We start from the raw sequence: 12,001 nt of genomic DNA on the forward strand, positions 1-12,001 counted from the left end.
TTAAGCATGTGTTTATGTACTTTGCTGAATCAGGACCTGTGTCCTGTCAAAGCAAATAGTTTTATTTTGATTAAAACACAAGAACTAGCTAAATATAAAAGGAACTGATTATGAGTCGCTGTCTTTGATTTTCTGGGCACAAATGTGCCTTTGGAAACAACCGCAATTATAGTTTGCAGCATGTAGATGTCTAAATACCTGCTATATGGGTACAGTCTGGTGGTTAGGTGAGATGAGCCATGAGTTTGCCTTAAATTAATTGCAAATGCTAAGCTGTGCCCTCTAAATTTGAGGCCCTTTTAAGAACTGGCCCAAAATATCACATAAACATACACTGTTGTCTCACTTGTACTGTATCTTTAATAAACTAGGAGTAATGGAAAATTTCAGTCATAAATGCTGTCCACTGGACATCTTTCCGGGCCATAAAATTCACCATCCTCTCATGACAAATTAAAATCTCCTTAAAAATGCAGAGGCCACTAATGTACTTAATTAGCCACTTGCAATTAATCCATGAATAATAAATGTCAATACCATGAAATATATGCTCTTTTTCTTTTAGGTACATTGCTCATTCTACTTGCTATGGTGATTCAGTTAATAACATCATGTCCCTCCTCATGTCTGGTATGCTCAGAAAATGTTACTCTGTGTCAAGGATTAACATATTTACCAGGTAACTAAGTAAGACACTTCAAGAGAACTGATATTTATTACATACAGTGAGCTCACTGCAATACTCTAATTGTATTGACTGTTTCTGGACTCTGCTTCTGAAAGCAAATCTCTGCACACGCTGTCTAAAGAGTGATAACATTGTTTTATTTCTCTTTGCCTAGCGGCCTTACCAAAACTATTCTAAGGCCTTCAGAGGTAATTGAAAACCTTTGTTACTGAGAAAGGAGTCATTTCATGCAGCAAGACACTTAAAAAAAAAGATTGTTTTAATAAGTTATTGTTCACATATTGTGCAAAGTTCAAGCCTTACACTGGCTGAACGAACTATGGATTGCCTCATAACCCTGCCAGGCAATTCTACAGCATTAGTAAGATTAAGTGATATACCAGCGATAGAAATTAGAATCAAAGTGCATTATGACATTATAATTCTGAAACAATGGTTTCTTTTTATTGGGGCTAAATGAGCTGTGGAAATGCTACCAAGATACGTTGACTGTATTCATTACATATTGCTTGCTTAAGTCAACAATTTAATAAGACACCTTATTAACAAATTTAAACCGAATGTGACTTTCATACTGATGCTAAATAACATACTTTGTTTATTGCTAAAAGCAGCAAATCTCTAACACTAGCTCAGAAAACAGAAAGGCATTATCAGCTTAAGAAACCAGAAGTACTAACAGCCATAAAACTAAATAACACTTGGCACTTAAACCATCTTTCATCCATAGTTCTCAAAGTGCTTCACTAAGGTGGGTAAGTGTTATTAAGTCCAGTTTACATAAGGGAATGCTAAATCAAAGAGAGGTTAAGGTCCGGATGTAAAGCCCAGGGAAATCAACAGGCTGCCAGTGACTTGTCCAAAGTCATATAGGCCTTGATTCAGAAAAGTATTACACATGCCTAAGTCCCATTGAATCAGTTAAACATGTTCTTAAGTGGTATCCTGAATAGGGATAGACTTAAGCCAACTTAATTTTCTTGTGTAGACCAGGCCAGAGAAGACTAATATTATTAATATTGCTATTCTATGTTACTGAACATATTACACAGATTGTATTTTGAATTCCCAGAATGTAACATTTGTAGGATCTGATTGTCTAAAGGTGATGCCGTGTGCAATTGCCATAATGAATGTGCAAAGATGGTATTTTGTGCACAAAGGGCTGCTTAGTGTCGAGACACAGGCCTGGTCTACACTAGAAAATTCAGTTGGTTTAACTATGCCACTCGGGAGTGTAAAAAGTCCACACCCCTTGTGACATAGTTAAGTTGACCTAATTCCCAGTGTAGACAGCTCTAGGTCAACAGAAAAAATCTTCCATTGCTCTAGCAAAACCCCTCCCGCCGGCGAAGGTTCTGTGTACACCAAAGCACTGCAGTGGCACAGTTGCAGCAATGCAGCTGTGCTGCTGTAGCATTTCAAGTCTAGACAAGTCCCCAGAATCAAATAAATGGACTGCCAGTCTCTACATTATCCAGTGTGAGAAAAAACTGATAGGAGCTACATTAGTCGGGCCACTTCATATTATCCATTGCCTGGGGAGATTGGCAAAGTCCCCAAAAAGCTATGAGCAAAAGATTTGTTTTTACTAAGCAACAAATCGTTAGGGCAAAACAATCTTTGACAGCATTTGCATAATGGTAAGTGCCAGTTTAGGTGCACACAAACCCTGTTATTTACACTCAAGCTGGAGTTCGTGTGTGCAGACAGGTCTTCGTTCAGCCCGCCTGCCCACCCCAACTTGTGGATGCATTAGGCCTATGCAGTGGGCTGCATGCACAGCGGAGTCAGAAAAATGTGAGTGCATGCACGTCTGAAGATTTAGCCATTCATGTAATGTAGCCAACCAAAAAAGATTACTTTAAAAAGATTCACTCTTATCTTTAAGTGTTTGTACAGCACCTTGTACAGTGGGGCCCTGCTCCGTGACTGGGTGCCTAGATCAGGGATCGGCAACCTTTGGCACGTGGCCTGCCAGGGTAAGCTCCATTGGCGGGCCGGGCCAGTTTGCTTACCTGCCACGTCCACAGGTTTGGCCAATCTCAGCTCCCACTAGCCGCGGTTCGCCGCTCCAGGCCAATGGGGGCTGCGGGAAGCGGCGCGGGCTGAGGGATGTGCTGGCCGCTGCTTCCCGCAGTCCCTATTGGCTTGGAGCGGCGAACCGCGGCCAGTGGGAGCTGCGATCGGCCGAACCTGCAGACGCGGCAGGTAAACAAACTGGCCCGGCCCGCCAGGGGGCTTACCCTGGCGGGCCGCATGGCAAAGGCTGCCGATCCGTAGCCTAGACACTACCACATAATTAGTAAGTCAGTCAGTCAGTAAATGTTTTCTGTTGAAGCAACATATTTTCCTTAATGCAGAAACAGGAACAAACCACACAAACAAAAGTAAAATGAGCCTTCTTTCTGTACCATTTTATGTTATCAGAAGCAAATTTTTCATTTACTTTATATGCTTGAATGTTACTGTACAGTCTGTTGATTGTCATTTTAAAAACTGTCATAAGAGTCCAGTAACTTAAGTATGTTGGAGAGATGCTGCAATAACTTATTGTGATATCACTTTTATCATGCAAACACTGCTGGACTCTCAAAGATAACATTCCAAGTCACTCTCAAGCAATTATTCCAATTGGATTGACCATAGTTTGAAGTTAAGAGGACGTTTTCCTTTTATCACACAGAGGAGTTTATTTAATGCAACACGTATCCAATAGGGGTCTGTGCTCACCAGCGCATATGGGACTGCCATGAGAAAATCCTCAGGGCATCCATAACAGAAAAGACCCCCTTCATGTTTATTAGTTTTAGTCGCAGGACAGGAATGAGGCCTGCTGACAGAGCTGTGTGTGGGAAGCGAGCACGGTGCTTTGCCTGCACTATGTCTGGCACAAAATGTTAGTTTCGCACTTCCATAAGCAATGAAAAAAATTCCTCCCAAAAAAACAGTGACAGTAGTAAGCAATGCATTAACTTTGACTTCTAGTGGAACAGATGGTTTTCTGTTTCTTGAACAAATATGTCACGTCAGTGCACAGCTTAAAAAATAAAATAAAAAATCTAATGTTCTGATGCATGTGAAATTACAGGTTATGATGAATAACCCAGCACTTAGATGAGCTCGGATGAGGGCTAGTTGGCTGCAATGTAATCTAGACAAGACAGAGATTATGCTGGTGGGTTGGGGGAAGTAGCTGGAAGGGCTGGCAGAATTTCCATTGGTGCCCCAGACTGAGGGAGTGTTGTTACTGCAGTTTGTAACACTGGTGTGCAACCTGGTGTGTTGTTAAATCCTGGGCTGCTCCTGGATGCCCAAGCAGGGCCAGGCCAATAGCTTCCCCCTCCTATACCTGGCAAGAAGAATGTGACCTTTTCTCCCTGATGCAGGGACCTTGCCACAATTATCCCCCTTTTTCATATTAAGATTGATTGCTGCAATGTCCACTACACGAGGCCGAACACTTAAGACCACTTGGAAACTGATGCTAATGCAGAATGCTGCAGCCTGCTTATTAAGTGGAGTTTCATGCGGCAAGCGTGTTACACCAATGCTCTGGAGACCAAAGCATTTCTGGGTGGAATGCAAAGGGTTGGTATTAACCTTGGAAGCTAGTCATCTAATGTAGAGACCTGGCAAATTCCCCATGCACTGGTGCCATAGCTGAGACCAATAAGGGTACTAGAGCTGGAGTTCCATTGCTGTAACTGGGAGAGAGTTGGCAGCAGGGTGTTCTCCGTGAGGGGCTCAGTCCTTTGGTCCACCAGAGGCTGGATCAGTTAATCATCCAAGTACACTGCAAAGTCCATCTTTCCTCCAGGTTTTTGGGGATGGGAGGGGGCTGAGGGGTTTGGGTCAATTTTAATACCCTCAATACATTTGCTGGTGAATATTCATGTACCTGTCAAGCTGGGATGAGCAGTCTTTTAATCTCACATTATTAATTTATTGAAGGGGTGCCTATATAGGATTTCAGAAATCTAAATAAATAAAATATGAAGCATTTCCTTAAAATCAGAAGTGAAAAAAATTATTTTCCCATCTGTAACAGCCCTTGTTAGTGTTAAGATATTGATTGAGACCCAGCCCATGCCTACATCCTGTAGATAATGCCTCTATTCCTTTTTTACAGCTGCTCCAGTAACCACAAAAGCTTTAATTGTCACTGATGGAAATATCACTTCAGTAGAAAGCTTCAACTTGTCCCGCCTGTTCAACATAACTCTACTAAGGCTAAGTAGCAATAGAATTACAGACATTAAGGAAAATGCATTTAATGGCCTTCGAGATCTGAGGACTCTACTGCTAGACCAAAACCAAATATCAAGCTCTTCTATCAGTGATCAGACCTTCAGTGAGCTTCAAAAGCTGCAAGTCCTGATGCTAAGCAACAACGCCTTGAGCAGCATCTATGGGAGCTGGTTCAAAAATATGAAGGGCCTTATGAGACTGCAGCTAAATGGGAATCAGATCACTAATCTTACGGAGAGCAGCTTTGGAACCGCATGTCTTGATAGTCTTAGGAGTCTGGATTTATCTAACAATTTCATTAGTTACATTGAGAAAAATGCCTTCCAACACCTACCTCAGCTGAAAGAAATGGACCTTTCCCGAAACAGGCTGGCGCTCATTCCAGATATGTTTTCTCACCTCCCTCAGCTAATTCTTCTTAGCTTAGATCAAAATCAGTGGAATTGTACATGCAAACTGTGTGATCTAGCTTTCTTCTTAAGGAGCTATGTGAATTCTTCAACCAGGTTGCTCAAAAATGCCAATGATATAAACTGCAGAGTTTCCAAAAACCCTGCAGTTCACAATGTGCTTGAGCTAACTGAGGCCAACTGTAACTCAGATCCTCAAAACTTTACTGCTATTCTAAAAAACAAAAAGATGAATTCCTATTGGCGGGATGTTACTCTGGTAGCTGTGTTTTGCTTTGTAGGTAATGTATACTCTGGCCCTCTACTTTTTTGTGCACATAAACTTAATATCAAAATAATACAGGCCAAAATTTTCAAACTTGGGTGCCTAATGTTAAAGGCCTACATTTATAGTTAGACTCTTAAATAAGTGGTCTGATTTTCAGGAGTGCTGAATACACTCTGATCCTACTTGTCAACCGTGGGTTTAGTTACCTAACTTTAGGCACCTAATTTTGAAAATTATGTCCACAGTGTTTATTAATTGGCCAGACTTTTACAAACCTTCATGTTATAACAGGGGTCGGCAACGTTTGGCACGCGGCTCGCCAGGGTAAGCACCCTGGCGGGCCGGGCCAGTTTATTTACCTGCTGACGCGGCAGGTTCGGCCGATCGCGGCCCAAACTGGCCGCGGTTCGCCGTCCCGGGCCAATGGGGGCGGCGAGAAGCGACGCGGGCGAGCGATGTGCTGGCCGCGGCTTCCCGCTGCCCCCATTGGCCCAGGACGGCGAACCGCGGCCAGTGGAGGCCGCGATCGGCCGAACCTGCCACGTCAGCAGGTAAATAAACTGGCCCGGCCCGCCAGGGTGCTTGCCCTGGCGAGCCGCGTGCCAAACGTTGCCGACCCCTGTGTTATAAGAACATAAGAATGGCTGCACGGGATCAGACCAATAGTCCATCTAACTCAGGATCCTCTCTCTGACAGTGACCAGTGCCAAATGCTTCTGGCAGTTGGAGGTTTAAGGACACCCAGAGCATGGGGTTGTGTCCCTGACCATCTTGGCTAACAGCCATTGATGGATCTATCCTCCATGAACTTATCTAATTTTTTTGAACCCGGTTATACTTTTGCCCTTCACAACATCCTATGGCAATGAGTTGATTGTGCATTGTGTGAAGAAGTACTTCCTTTTGTTTGTTTTAAACCTGCTGCCTATTAATTTCATTGGGTGACCCTTACCTCTTGTGTTTGTGAAGGGGCGGATAACATTTCCCTAATCACTTTCTCCATACATTCATGATTTTATAGACCTCTTTCATATCCACCCTTAGCCATCTCTTTTCTAAACTGAACAGTCCCCGTCTTTTTAATTGTTCCATGTATGGAAGCTGTTCCAAACCCATAATCATTTTTGCTGCCCTTCTCTGCAACTTTTCCAATTCTAATATATCTTTTTTGAGATGGACAACCAGAACTGAATGCAGTATTCAAGGTGTGGAGGTATCATGATTTATATTGCCACATTATGATATTTTCATCTATCCCTTTCCCAATGGTTCCTAACATTCTGTTGGCTTTTTTGACTGCTGCTACACACTGAGCAGGTGTTTCCAGAGAACTATCCATGACTCCAAGATCTCTTTCTTGAGCGGTAACAGCTAATTTAGTTGCCATCATTTCATATTCATATTTGGGATTATTTTTCCAATGTGCATTACTTTGCATTTATTAACATTGAATTTCATTTGTATATTCAGTAGAACTTTTGATGAACATTTTATCACTTAGCCTAATATTCGGTATTGATTCAAACTGGGACATGGCAGGCAACATTAGTAGCAGCCACTGTCACAAATCATTTTATTGGAATGGGTTGGTTGCCGTGTTTTTCTCATCTCCGTCAAATTCCATCAAATACATAAAGAGTGTTGCCATCCTCCCTGCGGAATGAAGGAACAATTGTGCCTGGTATGTCGCACAGATTCCTGTGCAGCTGGCAACTGCTGTCCTTGTACATACATATGTACAGTTTTACCTTACAGTCTAAGTCTAGCCTGCAGCCATACCATTGCCTGAAGTCATACCACCTCAGGCTGTGATCTCGTTTGATTTCACAAGCTACGAAAGGTTAGACCTAGTCAGTGCTTGGATAGAAGACTGCCAAGGAAAACAAAACCAATCACAAGGGGGTTGCGGGCAATGGTAGGTGGCACTTCTCCCGCTGAGTACAGAGAGAACCAATGCCCTGGAATATTGCTTGGGGCACCATGCAGCTGGAGATGCCATCAGGCCTTACATTCATCTGCTCAGGTTCCTTGAAAAAAGCCCTCAACCGCTTACCTATCACTTGGATTAACCATTTGCTGCCTCATTGATGTGTTACCCATGAACATATGCCAGCCTCTGAATGGCCGTTTGGACCCATGAGGCATGTGCCACAAATTCAGGAACTTGATCTTAGTTTTTGGAAAGCCACCATATTAAAAATTAGCATTTGTTTGTAACGTGCCCTGGTCTGTAGAGGTGCTGCTTTCCCTCTACCCCAGAGAGGCAAAACCTCAGTAAAGGCTGTACTGAGCTACAGGCAAACACTCAGCCCTATCTTGGCAGGGCGGTGGGGGGATCAGCAGAGTGGAGTAATCCTTTCTCTATGACCACAGAGACAACCCCAACCTAATGGTGTAGCACCTGCAATGCTAGCACCCCCCATCCACAGCCTGGAGGAAATGTCCCTGAGTGTCTGCACAGTAGTGCATCCTGTGACCTGGCCCCTCGACCAACCATCACCTGTGCCCTGCTACAGACTGAGGCCTTAGAGAGCTACCAACCCACCCCCTATATGCAGCTCCCCCACACCTCACATATTAATACAAGATGACAGATTTATCTCAGGCTGTAAAAAACCTCATATGACTTTTTACTGTCCTGTTGGAGATAGTGATGATGTAATTAAACATAGTATGGTAATGCATTCGCAGAAGCAGGCAGAGTTAAGGTTGTGGCTTAATTTTGGCATTTCCTGATTTTCGGTGCTTAAAGATGCCACCTTAATACTTTCTGAATGTCGGTTTTCAGTACAGAATTTTATATATGACTTATCCTTTTCTTGTTTATGTGTCGCGTTTGTTGTAGAGTTGCTCATTCTAGGAGGTTGGGTTTTTTGAGCTGTTTTAAACTTCATTTTGAAGAGTTTATATAAAGCTTCCTTCATCTGGGAGTCAGTGGGTGGCATTTCAAAATGGTAAAATGACCTTTCTAGAAAGAGGCAAGGGAATTTGAGCCTATCAGACTTGACAGCACCCCTTTAGTTCAGTAATTGTACCACAGAAGGAATGGAGTCTCGGCTTCTCCCTTCTGCAAAAGAACTCTCAGACATATCCCCAGCCATTACAATGTATTTGCTTCTTGAATAATTGCTATAGAAAATGTTGCATGAGCTATCTCTATGGAAAGATGGAATAATACAGATAAAATATTCACTGCTTAATTGGATATTTTTTCTATATTTTAAAAACCCTGTAAGGCAGGAAAGCTACCGTACCAATTATAATTAATTACATTCCTACATGTATGTTTAACATTGGATGATTTATACCTTTATGTACATGATTGTGTCTTTGATGAACCTTGTATCTGTCACAGGAGCTGTTGGTCTCACTTGCCTAGTTTTAGCCCTCCTTAACTGGAAACTTCAACAAGGCAAAGCAAATGAACACACATCAGAAAACTGCTGTTGCAGAACTCTAGATGAATCCCAGTGTGGTCATGAGCCAAGAAATTACCTCACTGAGGGATCCTGTAACTGCCACTTAACTCAGGAAAATGAAATAAAGGTCACGTCCATTGTGGGGTCTGGCAGGGAAATGCCACTTTTACAGGAAAACAGACATCAAGCAACAGTAAAAGCAGACGCTCTGTCCGGAGGGCTAGACACACCACTCAGAAGCATTCAAAGAGAGAATGAATACAAAAAGAGTGGCTCATTTTTATGCCTTAAATGCAGAATGGTAGAATCATGTCCTCAAGAGCCTTATGAGAATATGTCTATAACAAATGAAGCAGGTGCCCTAACAAAAGATTTCCACAGAAGCGTTACAAAACCAAGCACCTTTGATCAGTGGGAAAATCTACAGACTACAGTGCTGCAGGAACTTTCAAAGACTGATGAAGGTGAGTTTCCTTTTTAAAGATAGTACTGACAGGATCCAACGGCAGGCAGCAATATGAAACTTGAGATACAAAAGTAAATGTTCTGGGCCTGATTCTCCACTGTGATGTACCTTGGGCAGCAATTGAGACTTGAGCAAAGTGGGTGATTTGGTAACATTTTACATCCACTCTGCACGGATATAAATGACTATAACAAGTGCAATATAGTGAAGAATCGGGCCCAGACACAAGATGGTGAAAGTTTCCTGTGTCTGAAATTGGTGTAAGCTCATGCCTTGCTTTTGCTAAAGTAGGACAAGTGTGAGATCAGTGTTAAAGAGAGGGACATTTGGCTGTCCTTCTTTGGGACGCTGAAAAAGTAGACTGGTTTGTTGAAAAGCAGGGCAGGCCTACAAAAAGCAGGCTATCATGTTTCCCTAGTACCCCTTCACACTCCCAAAGCTTTTTCTCAATAGCAAGCTTGTCTTTAAGAAGAAACACCCCCACCCCACATACCCAAATGACAGGAATGGGAGGATACTGGCATTTGATATTGACATTTGACTGGCTCCAACTCTAGAGTGGCTATCCATCTTGGTGTAACGATATCACAGCTAATACTCCTTATGGAAGGTGACAAATCAATAAAGTGATCTTGCATTGCCCTTTCAGGATGACAAGAAAGGCACACTGATTTTGTGGCAGGTGTTGGAAAATACCTGCATCTGCCACAGTCCCTGCCAGTGATGTAAATTTTCTTGCATTAATAAGTTTTTAAAAATGAAACGCAACAAAGATCTAATGTTTGGGACAATCCTAAAATAATGCGTTCGTGCTATTGACCAGGTCTCCCTGCGCTTTCACAACCAAGGAATCTAGTTCCTAGGTGAATCTCCTTTCTGGAGGCAGAGCTTTCTCTCAGTACATGAAGTCCTTCTAGATATCTCTCTTCATGTCCTTTGCTCTCTCTTCTCTGCTTCCGTACTGTTCCCTAGGTATGGTCTTCCCTCCTTAGCGGGAGGCAACACTCTTCTTGCAAATTCATACGGTAACATTCACTGCTTTCAGAAAGCCTCATGAATACTCAAGCACAATAAAATCCTACCAATCTGCCACTACATTAAACATAACTCTAGGCAGGCGATTCCTTTGGTTCTCCCACTTCATTTTGTGATCTCTCTCTAGTTAGGTGAATTATGCAGACAACACGAAGCACATTAGCTGCTTTGAGAGCTCCTACGACAACAGCTCATATCCAGCAATTTATGGGTTTAGTTCATAACCAGAAATGTTATTGTAATATATTTGTTTCATACATGTTATCTGTTTTCCTTTTTAATGTAGAGATTTATTCCCCAGGGCTTCCAGGTTATTCTTCAGATGTCACATGTTTATTAATTTATTTTCTAAAGTTGCTACTTATTTTAAAATAGGATTTTTAAGCTCTTTTATGACAGGAAACGAATCTGGATTTATTCATTTGCTTTCAGAAGTATCACTAAACTAATTGCTTTTTATGAATTATTCAGGGCTAAAGGCAGAGCTTTGGGAGAGATTTTCCAAAAGGTAAAAGTTATGGAGACTTCAGGCTAGATCATGAGAGGCGCTGAGCAAAATGGAGTTAATGGCAGATGCAGATTCTCAGCACCCCTCAATAGAGCTGTGTGAATAATGGATTTTCCAGTTTGTTAGCAATTCCAAAAAATCAGGAAAAAAACCTGGTTTGGGTGGAACCAAAAATGAAATGTTTCAGAATTTTCAGCAAATCAAAAAGTTAAAAAAAAAAATCATTTCAGGTAGAAATGTTTCGTTTGACCCAAAACAAAACGTTTCATTTCAATTTTGACCATTTTAAAGGTTTTGGATTTTTAAAAACATTTTAAAGGAAAAGTTGTTTCAAACCAAAAGATTAATGTTTCATGTCAAAGTGTGTTGCAATGCAGTGTTTGGTGGTGGGTTTGGTTTTTCGGTTTTTTGACACAAACAATTTTGCAAAACCAACACAAATTGGAAAAAAGTGTCAGTGTTTCCAAATCTGCATTTGTCACCAAAAAAAGTTTTGCTGAAAAAAATTTCACTTAGAAGTACCCTCTAGGCTTGATGAGAAGGAAATTTAGCGTTAGATTCCCAGGCCTTTGTTCACATTAGTGAGCAAGTTTCACAAATAGTCCCACTAGTCCCACTGACTTTAATTGGACTACTGCTCCCATGAGTAACTGCTCATTATTGCTTAAAGATTTCACAATCCGGCCTCTGGTTTGCAGGCTGCAGGTAATTCTGATCCCCCCCGTCACCATCACTGTGGGCTCTTTAATAACCTAAAGGATGATCCACAAGGACACCACTGCTTGCTCTCATTCTATTGTCTGAGGGTTCACTCTCTCCACCTCTCTTCTTATACCAGGCAGGGAGGACAGGACAAAACATCAATATTGTGTGAATTGGCTCACTGAAGGGAATGGGGAAATGGTTCCTATGGTACTTCCTGCATGGAGTCTGAGTACATCACCTGCATGATGCAG

At 42.0% G+C, this 12,001-nt stretch overlaps 2 protein-coding genes across 2 annotated transcripts in view; one reads left to right on the plus strand and one right to left on the minus strand.

Moving 5' to 3' along the window:
* Nucleotides 1-12,001, minus strand: part of LOC113407389 (serine/threonine-protein kinase TNNI3K) — a 168,811-nt gene that overhangs the window by 26,014 nt on the left and 130,796 nt on the right. The window lies entirely within an intron of this gene.
* The window catches only part of LOC113407388 (leucine-rich repeat-containing protein 53-like), a 6,854-nt gene continuing 3,767 nt past the window's right edge, over nucleotides 8,915-12,001 (plus strand). The window contains 1 exon segment of the mRNA XM_026655825.1: nucleotides 8,915-9,500. Within this exon segment, the coding sequence (XP_026511610.1) occupies nucleotides 8,915-9,500 (586 nt within the window).

Source organism: Terrapene carolina, unplaced genomic scaffold, assembly GCF_002925995.2.
Source record: "Terrapene carolina triunguis isolate 2854851 unplaced genomic scaffold, T_m_triunguis-2.0 Scaffold211, whole genome shotgun sequence".
NCBI classification, from domain to species: domain Eukaryota; kingdom Metazoa; phylum Chordata; order Testudines; family Emydidae; genus Terrapene; species Terrapene triunguis.